The 17,365-nt window shown below is 40.2% G+C and overlaps 1 protein-coding gene across 2 annotated transcripts; it reads left to right on the top strand.

The window, feature by feature from the left end:
* Positions 1-1,637: 1,637 nt before the first annotated feature.
* Positions 1,638-17,241, top strand: LOC139327350 (MLX-interacting protein-like). Of its 2 annotated transcripts, none has more exons than XM_070957169.1 (17): positions 1,638-2,128; positions 4,570-4,676; positions 4,959-5,041; positions 5,254-5,343; positions 5,980-6,021; positions 6,186-6,339; positions 7,778-7,873; positions 10,060-10,097; positions 11,059-11,488; positions 13,330-13,373; positions 13,551-13,656; positions 13,788-13,864; positions 14,192-14,308; positions 14,426-14,553; positions 14,649-14,733; positions 14,918-15,047; positions 15,704-17,241. In XM_070957169.1, the coding sequence occupies exons 1-17, from the start codon at positions 1,773-1,775 to the stop codon at positions 15,820-15,822; spliced, it is 2,202 nt and encodes a 733-aa protein (XP_070813270.1). In that variant the 5' UTR covers positions 1,638-1,772; the 3' UTR covers positions 15,823-17,241. The 2 variants fall into 2 exon arrangements, with proteins under 2 accessions (XP_070813270.1, XP_070813261.1); XM_070957160.1 differs by having other exon boundaries at positions 14,649-14,772.
* Positions 17,242-17,365: the final 124 nt, after the last annotated feature.

The raw sequence follows: 17,365 nt of genomic DNA, 5'->3' as shown, positions 1-17,365 counted from the left end.
GGTGGGAATGGAGATTTTCCAATATCCTTCCCCAGGAGTGGGGTGGGAATGGAGATTTTACAGTATCCTTCCCCTGCCACGCCTACCAAGCCACACCCACCAAGCCACACCACGCCCACAGAACTGGTAGTAAAAAAATTTGGATTTCACCACTGCCTCAAGGTAATGCTTTCCACTCCCAAGGCTCTGTGAATTGACAAAAACTGGGTTGCTCTCATTTTTTTTCCTGCTGGGACTGGATTCATACTCTATGCTAGACCACACTTTGTCTGGTTTGGCTTCACTTGCTATGTGACCTCCAATTCCACAACTATGCTTTGTTCAAGAACACATGATTAAAACCACCATGGGTGGGCATGTTGCAAAAATTCAGCCTGTAAGTAGAAACACCACCCATGGGACAAACAGCAACAAAAGCAACCCACAATTAACATACTGTGAAGCAACTAATAGGTTCTTCACAGCAGTTTATGAGATTAAGCTTGCCCAGGTTTATTAATGAAGCAAAGCTGTCCAGATTTGGTTCATTATGTGATCAGTTAACAATAACTGGACCTGTTAATACCATTTACCTCATTATCAGTTGTGAGGAGTTCAAGGAGAACTGGTTTCATTGTATCCATAATGAACATGAACATAAAACATCTGTGGAGGAAAAAAAGTAAATATGTTAATACCTGTGTTCCATTGTTGCAATTTTCTTTGGAATCTGTAGTCCTGGGTTCATTGTTGGGTTGTGCCCTTACGCTTACTGATAAGTACAGACATATTTGTACAATAATCTAATTGATTGCTGGAGTGGGAACTTCCTGGTAGAAGTCAGAAGCAAAACTCTCCCAAGTAAAAACATTAGCTGCCCACAGAAAGCAGGGGAGGCATGGTGGCAGGGCATTTATTCTGAGGCAAAAAGAAGCATCAGTTGATATATTCCATAGTCACATCATTGGAAACCCTTAGGGAAAGGGTTTGCATTTAACAGCCTGTGGTTAATGGTGTAATTTGCCAGTCATATTACAGTGGGATAGAGGCAATTTTCAATTCCAATGACTGACCTGATGAAATATTAAGGCTATTTCGATTATCCCACTGTTTGCCTAGATGCAGTAGTCAGTTATTGTGTGTGTGTTTATGTGTGAATTTAGGCAGCTAACATATCTAATACACCTATTTCCCCTAAAAAAGCCCTGTGAGGTGGATTGGGCTGAAACTGACTGGGTCAAAGTTATCCAGCCGGAGTTCTGTGTTTTATTCATTTCGGGTACAAGCGTTGCATCATTAAATCCACTTCTTCTTAAAAATGCATAAATGCATTTTTTAAAATCCAATTATCCAAATGCGGAGAGATTTTGATAATCGAGGCATAACAAGTTTAATCAAGGTTTTAAAAGTTTAAAGTTAGCGCTTGACCCCCCTCGCGAATACCTCGCGTTCGTGCCGCGAGGTAACGCCCTCTGGAGGAAAGTTGAAACAACTACAACAACCGTCATGCTCTGCGACTGAGGAGGGATACATGCGCAGAACGCCTTTTCCTTGTTGCTATGGGAGCCTGCGGTAGGGCCGGACTTCGGGCGATCCTCCGGTAGGGTCCCCTCTCTTTTCCTTCCCCCGCGTCCTGGCAGCCGAAGTTACAGGTTCCAGTTCGGGGAGGGGCAGAGGAGAGAGAGCAAGAGAGATCCTTTGTTGTCATGGTGACGGTAGCACCGTTATTTTGGCCTTGCTAGCGATGTTCTCAGTGGAGACGGAGACGGAGACGGACAGCCGGAGCAGCAGCGATGTCCCGTTCCCAAATCATCCACAGTGGCCACTTCATGGTCTCGGAACCCCACGCCGAGTCGGACCCCGATCCGGATCTCGGTTCCGAAGAGGCCATAAACTCGGCCGAGCGAGCCGTTCGTTTAGGCCTGCAAAGCTGCGTGACCGAGCGAGTCAGAGGGGCCGGAGCGTTAGGGAAAGCTGCGGCTGCGAAGGCTGAAAGTGCGGCCCGGCCCGGTTTCGGAGCTCCTTACGACTTCGACACGGTGAACCAAGGCACCTGTCAGATCTACCGCTACGGGCCGCGCAGCAGCGGCGCGCTCAATATCGACGCCTCCCTCACGAAGCTGTTCGAATGCATGACCCTGGCCTACAGGTGAGGAGGGATGGCGAGGAAAGGACGAAGGGAGGCGGGCCCCGCTTGGTGCTTCTTGGCGCATAAAAGACCCGCAGGAGGGAGAAGGGCCAAGAAGACCGGGCCAACCAATGTGGATGGCTCCAGAGCAGGAGTCCCCAAACTTGGCGGCTTTAAGACTTGTGGACTTCAACTCCCAGAATTCTCCAGCCAGCATAGCTGGCTGGAGAATTCTGGGAGTTGAAGTCCACAAGTCTTAAAGCCGCCAAGTTTGAACAGGGGTGAAATCCAGCAGGTTCTGACAGGTTCTGGAGAACTGGTAGCGGAAATTTTGAGCAGTTTGGAGAACCGGCAAATACCGTCTCTGGCTGGCCCCAGAGTGGGGTGGGAATGGAGATTTTGCAATATCCTTCCCCCAGGAGTAGGGAAGGAATGGGGATTTTGCAGTATCCTTCCCCTGGAGTGGGGTGGGAATGGGGATTTTGCAGTATCCTTCCCCTGCCACGCCCACCAAGCCACACCATGCCCACCAAGGCAAGCCCACAGAACTGATAGTAAAAAAAATTGGATTTCCCCACTGCCCCTGCTCCAGAGCTTCCAGCAATCAGTCTTCCTTTGACGCTGTACAGGTGGTCCTCGATTTACAACAGCTCATTTAGTGACCATTCAAAGTTACAACGGCAGTGGGGAAAAAAGTGACTTGGGAGCAATTTTCACAGTTACAAACCTTTGCAAGCATCCCTATGGTCATGTGCCGAACATTCCGATGTTTGGCAACTGGTTCAACTTTGAGAGCTGTAGGCCACAAAATTTCATTTTTAATGTTATGCCGATTGGTGTACATTCGAGGTGACAAAGTTATTCTGTTCTATTCATATTTATTGACCTTTGCGATTTCCCAGGATCATGAGATCGCCTTTTCTTACCACATTTGTTAAATGAACCACTGCAGTTGTTAAGTTAGTAACATGGTTGTTAAGTGAATCTTGCTTTCCCATTGATTTTGCTTGTCAGAAGGTTGCAAAAGGTAAATCACATGACCCTGGGACACTGCAACCGTCATAAAAGTGAACCAGTTGTCAAACATCCAAATGTAAATCACGTGATCATGGGGATGTTGCAATGGTCATAAATGTGAAAAATGGTCATAAATCACTGTTTTCAGTGCCGTTGTAATTTGAAATGTCACTAAATGAACTGTGGTTAAGTCAAAGACTACCTGTAACTGTTATAGTTGCCCTTTGTAACAGAGTATTATGTATTAGAAAGCTATTCATGATTAATCTGCCAGCTAAGCCTTAGACCAGAGTTCTCCATTCTTAGAGTAGACTTGGTTCAAAGAGCTGTTGGGGAACAAAGGAGAAAAGGGAATTCTGAATGCTTCAGCACAAGGCCTCTATTGTGCATTCATTTTTGTCCCTTTCATAATGTTTTATAGGGAAAGGAGAGGCAGTAACCTCTTCCACTTTTAAATCTCCCCTGTCTCTCTGCCATTTCATACTTGTTACCAAAAAAATGTTGAAAAACAAAAATATATTTCTGTTATTATCACATATCTTTTGATCACCAATTTTTGAAGATCTTTGGCAAGAACCATCCATAAACTCAATTTGGAAATGCTCAAGACAGCAATCTGTCCTTTGCTTTTGGAACAATTACTCAGTAAATCAGTTGCCAGACTTGAAGTGGTTTTGGTCAGGCTATGTTGCACTGGCTACATGAATCTCCATGTTGTTTATGTTCCTTCCCATGACTTTCAGAAAGATAGGCTATCAAGTCTTGTTGCTCGTGATACGTCAGTGGTGTCAATGGTATTCAGACCACTGGCTAAATTTTTAGTTCTTGAGGGAAAATTGACTTGTAATTACCTTCCAACAGTAATTTTTTTGGATGGCATAATTGTATTAGATTAAACAGAATGTAGTCTACAGTATCCAACTGCTGAAAAGTTTTCAACGTATTATTCTTTAAGAATTTTTTCTATTGGAAATACTTTTTTTTTTCATTTGAAAACACTGATGACACATCACAAATCATTCTAATTCAGTAGTCACAAAGTTGATCTTGAGACCAGCGTATTACTTATAATAGTCTCCAGATGTTTTCTGCATCAGTTAATCTGCTGTTGTGCGCCTGTTCATTCATCTCCTTCAGTTTGCCATAAAATCCAATGGGGAAGGCAAACCAGAGATGAGATACTAACTTTCAAAGAAACCTTGCACATTACTCAGTCTTTCAAAAAGATAAATAATTGCATACATTTTATTATTCTATTTTGAATTCACCTATTTTCTTCTTTTATTGGGACAGTGTAAGAATATTTGTATCTATATTGTCAAGTCTTTGAGGTAGTATTCCTATTCATTTTGCTTTCTTAATGATTTTTGGCTTGATTTACTGATTCCTTAATCCAGATATACCAGATATTACAGAAGTTTCTTTGGATTCTTTTTTATTTTTAGTGGGAAAATTGTATCTCCCAAATGGAAAACCTTCAAGGGGCTGAAATTGCTGCAGCGTGACAAGATTCGACTCAATAATGCTATTTGGAGGGCATGGTATCTACAGTGTAAGTACTGGAACAGGGTAAATTCAGAAGTTTATTCCCAAGGCACTTCCTTTCCATAAGGAGTCCATGTTCTTGATGAATTCTGTAGCCAAGAACTATTTTCTGTGCGCTATAATGAGCTGCAAGCAATAGCATGTACTTCTGAACATCACATAGTCTGTTTTCTTTGGTTTGTAAATGTACAATTTGGGGGAACTTTCAATCAGTAAAAAAGTACATTTGTCTGTCTCTGAAAGTGGCAATGGCATTTAGAGTTCTGTTTCTGTTTCATTTTGGATGCAGATGTGGAGAAGAGGCAGAATCCTGTGTGCAGTTTTGTGACTCCCCTAGAATGTAGTGACATAGAGCAGCATCGCAAGCCTGAGGTGAGCAAGGATTTTGTGGCACAAAGAGTTACCAGAGTGTGATGCTCTCTGAGTGCAATGATGATGTTACCTAGTTTGGTAATGAGACATCTGCAAGAAAACCACCAAGCTCAGAGATCACCAAAGATCCTACATTCCAACATCTCTTCCATAAATACCAGATTCTATTTCTTTGCCTTTATTTAACTCCTGTATCTTTATTTATTTGTTAGGCTGTCATTATGGAAGGAAAATATTGGAAACGCCAGGTTGGGGTTGTTATTAGGGAATATCATAAATGGAGGACATTCTTCCATATTCGGGTAAGTTTCTTCTCAAGCAAGTAAAGCTTTTTGGATAACATATGATATCAGTATGATAAAATAGCTGGAATATAGCACTATATTGCGTTTTTCCATCGCCAGATGATATTCTTTATCTTGTTGTCCTCTGTGTTGTTGCAATGGTAGCCAAGAGTCTAATTCTATTGTAAAACAATTTAATCCTCTGTACATATTCAGCCTGCATGTACAAGATTTAAAACATGATGAAGATAAAAAGGGCTGTATGAAAGTACCTCTGTTTGGCTAGCATTTTTGTAGTCTTTTATAACTGAGAAATTTTATTATTGTGGTTCCCAATCATGGGACCTAGTATTAGATTTACTAGATGATTATCCTTTTTATTTTTATTTATATTTCATATTTCTAAGCTATCCATCTTCCTCAGAGAAGGGCCCTTTTGTCTATCAGGTACCTCAGACCAAAGACCTTTTCTCCACCCGTAGTTAATTCATAATTTTGACTTTTTGTCACTAATCATTTATTAATATTTACAGTTGCTTATAAGGGTTCTCTACTGCTTTGTGGTTTTGTTAATTGAATAGATTAAAATTTCCTTTGCTAATGATTCTCTCAGAAATGTATTATAATTCAAACCAACCTGTCTTTTTGTTTTAGGAGCAGAAGAAGTTTGACAAACCGATCTGTGATCCTAGTCAGGTACTATTTTAATATTCAAACGTTCCCTTTCCCTATTTCCTTCCCCCTGTGGCAGAGTTCTAAAGCTGGAATACTTAGAATAACAACCATTGAGCATTCCAGGCTCTCACTTCCCCATTCCTTTGCTGGAACATATGGGTTTCCCCCCACCCTATTTTGTGCAGGAGGTGTCTGATGCAATTTCAGAGGTAGAACTCAACATTGAAACAGCAAGTGGAGGTCCAATGGAGCTTGATCCCTTACATGATCTGGATGCACTTCTGGATACCATGGTCTCCAGCCGCAACCCTTATGGTGGTCCCAATTTACGTGGTCTTGGTGAGAAGTCACTTTATGCCCATTACACAATAGTTTTGTAGTGAAACTTCTTCCTTATGCCCAAGTGCAGACAGCTTTCCAAGGGCTTCCATATAGGAGTTAGTTGCTGACTTGTAAAGACTGTGTATGACACATGCTATTTAGCTATGAAAGCTGTAAATATAGCTACGAATTTTTGTCCTATCTCCAGCTTTCCCTTTTGGGGGAAAGTTGTTGAGAAGGTGATCAAGTGGCATCTCCGGAGGATCCAGAATGAGACAGTATCTGGAACCTCTTCAATAAAGATTCAGCCCCAGATATGGGACACAAATGTGATCGGTTATCTGGCGAGAGCAGATGGAGTAGTCCATCTGCTCCTGTTTAACATCTACATGAAACTATTGAGGAAGACCATCCCTCACCATGGGGAAATATATCATCAATGTGATGATAATACTCAGTTATACATCTCTGTTGAGTTAAGTAAGCAATGCTGCAACTGCCTTTTCCTGGTCCATGGAGGCTATTGAGGCAACAGGCCAAAATTGAACCTTGGCAAGATGGTATGGGTTTGAGTCTCCTTGGGTTTGGGAGAATTATCTGTGGTCAAGGATGGAGTTGGCACTGCCCCAAACAGACCTGGTGCATAATCTGGAGTTCTCCTGGATTTACGACCCCTGCTTAAGGAGGAGGTGGCAGTCGTGGCCAGGAGGGCCTGCTCCTTGTTGTGCACCAGTTACACCCATTCCGGGACCAACATGCCTTTCTCAGAGTCACCCAAGCCCTGTTTGGACTTTCAAGCTGCTCTTGAAAAATATCCAGAAGCTTCAATTGGTTCAAAATGTAGCAGCTCATACAGTTTTACACAAGCCTAGAGTCATTCATGCATCATATCCTTTGTAGGATCTGCATTGGTTGCCAATTTGCTTTTTATTGTCAAGCGGCTAGAGCCATGATGGTGAACTTATGGCATGCGTGCCAGAGGTGGCACGCAGAGCCTTCTCTGCTGGCATGTGCGCCGTTGCCCCAGATCAGATCTCCGTGGCGTTTCTTTTGTGAGCTTCTGTTTCCCTGCAAACGACGAAACAGAAGCTCACAAAAGAAAAAGATCTTACCTCTTGCCGTGCTGCCGGTGTTGAGATGCCCTGCCTCCCGCCGGCCAGCTGGTTTTTGGGTCTCTGCTAAGCATGCGTGCATGTCTGTGCATATGTGTGTGCATGTCCATGCATGTGTGTGCACAGTTTGGGCACTCAGTGTCTAAAAGGTTCGCCATCACTGGGCTAGAGTAATTGCATTGGTAGTCGGTATGGCGGAGAAGGTGGCATTTTAAGAGTTTTATATTGTGGATTTTTAATGCTGTAAGCTACCCAGCGTCACCATGGTGTGAGTTGGGTGGTGATATAAATTTAATAAATAAAATGAATAGTGAATTATATCACTCCTTATTTTATGTCTTCAGCTCACCAGGGTAATGCTGACATGATCCAGCCTACTCTGACCCAACTTCACCCCAATTTTGGAGAAGAATTTGTGAACACTTTGGACCCTATTCATGGTAACAAAAATTCCCCAATTTTATATAACTAAGTTGGATTATGTGATCTGGTGGAGCATTCCATAGACAAAATATTTATATTTTTAAATGAGCTTTGCATAGTTTCTTAGGGTCAATTCAAGGCTGTGTTTTTAAAAATTTCATATTCCAGAAAATTACAGAAAGTGTACAGCATGGGAATGTGTTGCTGGATTCTTTAGATCTGTTTCCATTATTTAATGTACCAGTATGTTTCAGTGGGAAAATGTTTTCACAATCTCAAAATGCAAAGTATCTGGGAGAAAATGAGATTGCTGACTTATTTTCAAAAGCCTCAAATTAATCCCCAGATTATGAAAGGTTGGTTTCTGACCTCAACAGTAAATAGTATTAGAGTCCTTGATTACTTACATTGGCTCAGAGATATAGCTAGTGAACAAAGACAGCCTAAGTCAAGACAGCCTACGTCACAAGAAAGAAGAGCATAGTTTTGCTCTGGCAAAATCTTCTCACCTGCTAAGATTCTACAAGTCTACAAGTGTGCAAATCAGTAACTGTAAGTGAATAAATGAAAATAATCTTTTTTTCAGCGTCTATATAATAATAGTGATTTCATTCACACAGTGAATGTTCTTTTTTAATGTAACATTTATGCTCAAGGCTAAACGATCAACAGACATGACAAAACACTGTTTTGCAGAATAAATAAAAGGTGGAGGAAAATCAGTTTCTTGACTGAGTGGGTAGGCAGAAAGCAGGGAGAATAGAAATGGAAAGGGTTGTGCTAGAAAACAGCACCATTGTCTAGTTTGAATCCCAGATGAGTATATTTTATATTGTAGCACTTGAACCTAATCCCACTTGATCCATCTATTTCATAGCAGGCTTAATAAATCACTAGAGGAATTAAGTAGTAATTTCTGTAATTCACCAAAATGATTCAATCAGTCAACTCAGACTGAAAAGTAAAAAAAAAACAAAACACAAAAGAAAGAGGCACTGGATATTCATTAGTTGAACCCTGGATTATACCTTTTGATTTAGTTAATATACATGTTCCATCTTATTCTAACATTGATCAACACTGTTTCTCTGGTGAATGTGCTATACAGTATTCCAGTACAATGGTCCTGGAACCTAAAGTGGTCTTTCATTCCATCTTTCTTTATCTTTCATTTGTTTCCTTATCTTTGTCAAGACTGTTTAAAAGGCTGCCTGGCCATCATCTCCTTTCATTATTTATGATCCGTAGTCAATTCAGTCATGCTTTTTCCTCCATTTCTGTTCTGGTTCTTTGATTGGTACTTGGATGGGAGACCACCAGGGAATATTGGAGCTGTAGAGAAGACTGGAAGGTTGAAAAACATCCTGGAAACCATTTCCATATTGCTACCAAATAAACAAGAAAGACCTGTCTGTGTAGTCATCCGGAATCAAGCTCAACATGAGGATGACTTTACTTTTTATCTATTTCATCAAACAGTATCAGAAAAGATCATCTGATTTCTGATTTAACACGAGGACTGAAATGAATAGAATAGAACAGAACAGAATAGAGAATAGAGAATAGAGAATAGAGTAGAGTAGAGTAGACTAGACTAGACTAGACTAGACTAGAATAGAATAGAATAGAATAGAATAGAATAGAATAGAATAGAATAGAATAGAATAGAATAGAATAGAATAGAATAGAGCTGGAAGGGACCTTGGAGGTCTTCTAGTCCAGCCCCTTGCTCAAGTAGGAGAACCTATCTCCTAAACCTAAATCTGAATAGAGTTGTTTCCATCTACAATTCAGAACCTTTTGCCAATAATTTAAAATCTAATGCAAATCACTATTGTCTATTTTATGGAGATTTGAAAAGAGTCAGATTACGATATAAAACTTCAGTTATGAACATTGGTCCATTCTTCCTATTAAAATTTAAAGATTGCAACTAATACTAATATGGTTATTGTCAAATATACTCTCCATCCATGACAACTATTATATGATGTAGTCTGGCAAAATTTATAAGGTGCTTTTTCTTTCCTCGGGTTCCAGTCCCATATTGTCCATCTTCCTGTATATGTTTTTTTTTAAATGCCACTAACAGAGAAAAATCCTAATGGTTATTTGCTTAATTGATTGAGCTTATCAGCCAATCCTCATTTTTATTACTCATTGATTCCTCCAAGTCATCTATCCTACCTTTTTCTTTTCACAGAATTTATTACTTCTTGTCGTTCTCAGCCTATATTCCAGGTAAGGAGAAGCAGTATGTCCAGTCATTTATTACATTAGCCACAATAAGGCTAGTACTTAGTTTCATATATATAAAGTGAGGATTATTATTTTCTGTTAGAAGTTATGTTACAGGGAATGAAACCTGCAGTTTGAAAAGTGTAGCCCAGCTCACCCCAATACTCAGATAATTGTTTCAATCCATTATTTGATTTTCTGGATTATATTTCCCTGGTATATTCCTATATAAGGTGAATTAAATCATACATAAAGAACTATATAATTTACTATTAGTTTACTATTAGTTTACATTTACTGCAAAAAGGGTGCTGTGCCTGGTTATGAATTTAAATCAGAAATTAAAGGCAGTGGTTGCTTAATGAGGACAATTGGGAAAGGAAACTCAGACATTGAGCGAAGAGATCATTAAATGAGATGTCACGTGACTACTTTGCTCAATGGCCATGATCCCAATACTCCCAGTTACAATCATAAATGATCTCCTAAGGGAGAGGAGGCAGGGAGCTTTTATGTACTAAAATCCTTGTCTCCCTGCCTCTTCCTTAGGAGATCACTTAACCATTGCAACTGGGAATTTTGGGATCATGTTAATTGAGCAAAGCAATCATGTAACATTCCACTTAAGTCCTTTCAGCAGGTAGCAACAACAGCTTGCAACTTTCACTGCTGGCTCTCCCATTGATTTTCTGATTGCTGACACTGGGTAACCAGTGATAAGTATGAATAAGTTGCCAAGCACCCATAATGTCATCACATGACTATGGGGAGGGGGGAGTTCAGAAGTGCTTTACAGGCTGTAAAGCACTTTTTCCAAGGCCGTTGTTAATTTGAATGGTCATTAAGCAAGGTCCATCTGTAATTAGTCTTTCCCTCCCACCCTTCCTTATGCAACAGTAAGAAAGTGCTGACAGAATTAAAAAAAAATCTGTATAAGAGCTGACATTTCCTTAGCCTTCCCTAGGTTCCTGCACCTCTGCCAGATGCTACTGCCTTAGACCAAGACGCCTCAGATTTGCCTCCGGTTGCCCCTCATGCTAAGGAACTCCCACCATTGGGAGACCCACTTCTGGATGTGGAGCTGCCTACACCTCTGACTGGACAGCAGATCTTCTTGCCATTCTTCCCTACCTCTCCACCAAGGATCAGCCCTCCACCTGCCCCTCCCATCTTGCATCTTCAGCCACAAACCACATTTGTCTTTTCTGTCGTCACTAACACTGGATTGGAAAAGACCTTGCCATCCCCTCCTGGGGGATCTTTTGTTATGCCAAACTGTGGTTCCACAACCAAGGGTGGGGGAGTCAGGCAGCTTCAGTGGATTGCTCCAGCACCTTCTACTCATCATCAGCCAGCAACGCCCCAGCCCTCCTTCACTCCACTACCTACAGCTGGTACGTACTGCTAAGCAGGGCTCCATAGAGAGGAGAAATGGGGCTTAGCACTAGTTAAGCTTTCTTTCGACTTTTGCTTTTTGGTTTTTAAGTAATACTAGGGATTTGTCCACTTATCCTACGGTAGTTAATTTTACAACCGTCACCAGGTATAGGGGGGAAACAGCCAACAACAACAAAAAAGTGGCCGCAACCATTCAGTTGGTGCCCTAGCTCCTTTTAAACAGATCAAAGTGCAATGCATGTAAAATAGTAGCAGGGCTTCAATCACAAGGACACAAGTGCCATTCTTGCCTTTTTTTGACACACATGTGAACACCCCTGGGTAGACATTTGATTTTCAGACTGCCATCAGTTGAACTTCTTCATCTTTGCTAACATTGGTGAAGCTTGAAAAAGGTTTACATTTTAAAAGATCTTTCTAGCTATATATTTTGGGCACCTCATTTCCATAACTATGGAAGTTAGCTTTGTTCTTGTCAAGTAACTCAAACAAAAGGAAAATGAAACATAGATTTATAGAATTCTAGACAATCCATGACCTTTGGGTCATTGTTTCAGAAATATTTCCTTACCAGATTCATCAATGCTTTCAACAATGGCAGAGTTTCTAATCTACTGGAAAAGTTCTTAAAAATTCAGGGAGATATTCAGAGATGTATCTGCCTCAAAAGTAGCCCATGTTGAACTGTATAGCACGGCAAACATTTCCTTTGCAATTGACCACATGAAATATTTTATTATATTTTGTAATATGTCATAAAACTACTTTATAATATTTTTATGTCATAACATTTGCCAAACTTCAATTTCACAGGAGTCATGGGTCCCAGATTTTGAATGCATTCTATGTTAGCCCTTTTTTGAGGTACCTTGGTTGAAAATGTTTTGCCCTATGATGCACCATTTCATCCAGTTAATGTTATAGACACAAGAACTTTAGAAGTATATAAATGTTATTTTGTATTTGCACTTCTCGAAAATTGTTTAATAATCTGCAGCTCAGGTGGCAGTGGCTTCAGTAGATTTAGGATGTTAGCCTGTAGGCATAAGTAATGGGTGTTAAGAGCTCTTTACTAATTTTTCTATTTTGGTTTAAATGTAAATTTAAGAACACAGTATACATATACATTTATATAGGAAATAACAGATTATTGTTTTTGATTACAGTTTTAGAAGTTACTTATGTAAAAGCATGACAGCTGCAGGCTGTCCAACACTTGCTTTTCTTGGTTATATTTTTCCAATGTATTTTTATACGAACCATTTAAAGTCCATGTACAAATTTTAAAATCTACACAATCACTTTATTAAAAGATTTCCTTAATTCCCAAATTGAAATAATATTGAAAGGCACTAATTGAAATGCAAAGCTCATACTCATATTCAGAGTGCATATTCTAATCAAAAAAAATAACAAAGGCAAAAATTTAACTCCGGAATTCCTTTTTCTACTCTTTGCATATGCAACTTTAAATGTACAGCTATAAATAGACTCTGAGGAGTAGTTTTCAAGCTGAGTAATACAAGCCAAAATTTTAGATGAAAACAATGGTTGTGAGGTGGCCAGGTTTACTTGGATTTTTGATATTAGATGCCGTGCTGAGTGAGATGCCCATTATTTTAAGTAACAACTGGTGGCTTGTTTCTAGATAAGGTAAGGTAGATTCACTTCAGAAGACTGGCTCTCTAACTAATGTAGTTTACTGGTGAATTGCCAAATTTAGTGTTCTTTTCCTGGTAGGGCTCATTAGCCAACCAAGATTTCTAATGACTGGGGGTTCATAGAGACTGAAAACAGAAATGGGTAAAAAAACCCCACCTCTTTCTTTCATTTCTAGGTCCTGTCCCACTGCCCCTCACTCCAGCTACAAAATCTGCACAGGTAAAGATGTTCTCTTTTGTCATCTTCTGAAAAGGGTAAGATGAGCAGCTCTGATTTTGCCACCTTCTGTGCTGGAGGCCTTTCAATAAATAGATTTATTTATGACTTCTTGGATTGATATGCACAATTTATTCTTCATAATCCCTATCTGACAACTCTTTTTATTATCTCCCACAGATCTGTGGCACCTCAAAGTTCCCTGCTGATGTCCTACTGAGGTCAGTCTCCATTACAAAGGAGCTTTCACCAGTTCCTGTCTCAGCTGCTGCCTTGCTTGATACTGGTAAACATGCTAGGCATGGAGTCGTTTCACATATCCTGTCTCATCTATTCCTTTACTTTAGTCTATATATCACATTTAGGTGAAAACAGGATATAAGCCCATTTATCCCTATATTTTGGGAATTGTTCCAGGTTCCTCAACTCAGAAGATAGCCAAGGAGAAGAATCTGTGTAGTCACCAGGAAAAATACAAACATAATCCTATTCAGGTGAGAAGATCACTATTTGAAAGGAAGATCATGTTTCTCCTAAATTGTTTTTAAATCTAAAAAGTATCAGAATCAGTTAGAATACGATAGTAGAGGTGGCAATATTATTTATGTTTATAATCACCTGGGCTGAGGATAATTGTCTTAAATTCAGAGTCATCTTCTTTTTGAATAAATAAATATATTAATCTCACCTGACTCCACCCATGTACCCCATCCTCTCATGCCATGTGTCTTCTGCAGATCAAAAACAATGCCTTATCTTGTGTAGCCCAATTGAATGAACTACAAAGCTGAGAATTGTCAGAATGCAATTGTCCCTTGCAGGGAAGCTGCCGATCAAGTTTTACTTCTGCTGACTGTGCCCGTCGTATGATCATCAGCTCGGGCTTTAACACTCTTGCCAGTCTAGTACTGTCAGGATCTGACCAAACCAGCACTAAGGTACATATCTTTTCCCTGTAAGAAAGGTTAGTATTTATCTCGTCTTTCCCATTTCTCCTCTGATCCTCTTGGAACTGTTTGTCTTTCCTTCCTCTGTTCCATCTTGTATGCTCTCAGCTCAGCAAAGCACTGCTCTTGCAGAAGAGTGTAGCATATGTAGGAAGACTTCAGCAAGAACGCCGACAAAATCAGGAAATGGCAGAAAGACTGCGTGGAGAAATTGAAGAGTTGAGCACTGCCATTGAGTAAGTTGAATAGTAGGTTTGAATGGTTGAGCTGTCACTTGATCTGAGTAAAGGAAGTTTACATGGTTGAGTTGTACCTTTTTTTTTTCCTGCAGTAAATTCCAGCGCCAACTTCCACCTAATGGAGCTCCTGTATTACCTCCACAATCAAATCAGGCTTCTGAACTCTATGAAGAATATGTACGTCAGCGCACATTAGAGGACTGGCGTTTTTGGATTGTATCCATCAGGAACTGGGGTTTATTTGGTTACTGCAGAGGATAAAAATTGGGGGCATAAAGTCTGATTTATTGTAATTGCCACAGCAAAATTTTAAATGGAAAAAGTTGATTGTAATGAATCCTTAACTCTTTTCAACTTGCAGTTCAGTGTTATAATTAAGCCACTGTTTGAGAGCTATACCAGAACAGTGAACACGGGCAACGTCAAGGATTTCTGCCAATCGGTGATGAACTGGTTGGAGCAGCACTGCACATTACCCATCTTGCGGCCTGGTATGGTTTGGCACTTTGGTAGGACAAATTACAATTGTGAAGAAATCTGACACTTCCAGGCAGATTTTTTCAAATACCTTGGAAGTATTCCAGGGTCCTATCAGAGCATGAAATAAACATAGCATCTTAAGTGCTGGGAAACTACCCCTGCCCTTTTAGCCTTCAGAAGACTATGAAGACGTGGTTCTTTCCCCAAGCATTGGACTAGGGTGGAGTTGAGTCAGGTAGTCAAATATTTGCTTGTTCTGGCCCCTAGTGGGAAGTTTGTTCTGCTTTTATTTCAGCCAATTGTTTTTATTGGTGGTTATGATCACCTAGGGTCATTGTGTGAGATAGGCAACCATATAAGTTCTATATGAGAAAAATGAAAGGAGGAATTGGAAGAATTATCTTAATTCTATAATTTGCCTATTGTGATTTTGCTAGCATATGTAACTCAAAATTTAAGTGTGAAATAGAATGAAAACTGCACAACCATGTCTAGATTTGGAGCAGAGGAAAGGCAAGAATTATCACAAGATATTGGCTATGCAAGGAAAATATAGTGTATATACTTATGGCTTTTGTTCTAACTCAATCATTTCTAGAGATCAGGAAAAGGCATATAGCTTAATTTATTATTAATGGGGAATTTTGTTTATTTTTTCTTTTTGTAGCTATCTCTGGCTCTCTTCTGCAGCTGAGCAAAATCACGTCAATATTGACTCAACCAAGCCATCTGCCTGGCCAAGCTCTACGGGCAGTATCTTCTCCACAGTGCAAGAGCAACAACTAGGATGAAGATCAGTCTTCCTTCCCCCAGACATTGCTGGGAATCCATAATAAGAACTTCTAACTCAGGAAATCCCTTCATCATGCAAATAAGGACATTGTAACAATATTGGTGCTAGGTATTCCACAGCAGGGAATCTGGGGGCTACCTTTGGTGCTGGTCATCATGGAAGAACAGTGGAAAAGTAGAGGGAACAGGAAAAGGTACGCAGTTGGAGTACCTCTTAAATTGTAGAAAGGAGTCATCAGGCATGGCTTTAGATCAGGGGTGTCAAACTGGGGGCCCGCAGGCCGGATATGTCACGTGCAGGCCATGCCCAGCTCTGCAAAGGGGAAAAACATCATGAAACGGCAACGTGACACGAGTTTGATACCCATGCTTTAGATTTTTATAGAACTGGGAAGAGTATGAGTCTTCATTTCCAGAGTTTTCCCACTAGAGGGCAATAAAGATACTTAGCATGATTCAGTTTCTCACAGAAGGTGAAAACTTATGGCTAGCAGTCCCTGGTGTGAGTACATAATTACACGTAATCCTTGATTTACAACCATTCATTTAGTGATCCCACAAAGTTGCAATGATAGTGAAATTTATTATCATTTTTCACATGGCCAGCCATTGCAGCATCCCCATGGTCACGTGATCAAAATTCAGCCACTTGGCAACTGGCTCATATTTATGGCAGTTGCAGTGTCCCAGGGTCATGTGATCACCTTTTGCAACCTACTGACAAGCAAAGTCAATGGGGAAGTCAGCTTCACTTAATAACCATGTTGCCAATTTAACAATGCAGTGATTCACTTAACTGTGCCAAGAAAGGCCATAAAAGTGGGCAAAACTCACTTAACAATTGTCTCACTTAGCAATGGACTCAATTGTGGTTGTAAGTCGAGGATTACCTGTACTGCATATCGGTCTGCTCATGCCTTAAAAAACTGTGTGTCCTACAGGCTGATTGCAGGCTTCACATGTGGATGGTTACAGACGCACACTTTTGCCTTATTTCCCTCTTACATTCCTGATTGGAGATCTTATGCAGAGCTGCCCATTTTCTGGACATGTCCTGAATTTCTACAAGAGGGTGTAACCTGGTTTCCAGCACAGATGTTTAAAGATTGTATCTTGATATTTAGAGAAAAACTAAAAATCTAAACTCTGAAGAACATGGGCAGGTTCTTATAAAGCAGTGATTTGATGGAGTTATTTTCAGTGCAATCCTATGTCCTCTGTTCAAAGGAGTGTTTTGCTTAGTTCTGAGAATACAAGTGCTGCCTAATTAATTTTTACATACAACTAATGCTTTCCATAAAGCAGTTCAAGTGCACTGGAAGCATAGGGAACTTTTCTAAAATACCGTCTTGTAGCACAGCTTCTTTTTATAAATGCTTCTATAATAAATGTTCTCGAACATTGGCTATCCAATTCATAGTGAGACAACTTTTTACCAGGGACAACTTTTCACAATACTGCTGCCTCTATGTGAAATTATCAAATGGGAGACAATTTTCTTTAAGGAATGTACTCATTTAATTAAAGTATTTCTCAC

This window comes from Pituophis catenifer, unplaced genomic scaffold (genome assembly GCF_029215685.1).
Source record: "Pituophis catenifer annectens isolate HBS135680 unplaced genomic scaffold, rPitCat1.0.hap2 SCAF_1, whole genome shotgun sequence".
NCBI classification, from domain to species: Eukaryota; Metazoa; Chordata; class Lepidosauria; order Squamata; family Colubridae; genus Pituophis; species Pituophis catenifer.
This window is presented reverse-complemented; position numbering and strand designations above follow the sequence as displayed.

Excerpts from the sequence above, each read along its gene's own strand:
- LOC139327350 (XM_070957160.1), top strand. The coding sequence starts at position 1,773 with ATGTCCCGTTCCCAAATCATCCACAGTGGCCACTTCATGGTCTCGGAA. Across the intron at positions 6,340-7,777 it reads TCCCAATTTACGTGGTCTTG|CTCACCAGGGTAATGCTGAC; the intron begins GTGAGAAGTCAC and ends TTATGTCTTCAG. Across the intron at positions 14,554-14,648 it reads GAGTTGAGCACTGCCATTGA|TAAATTCCAGCGCCAACTTC; the intron begins GTAAGTTGAATA and ends TTTTTCCTGCAG.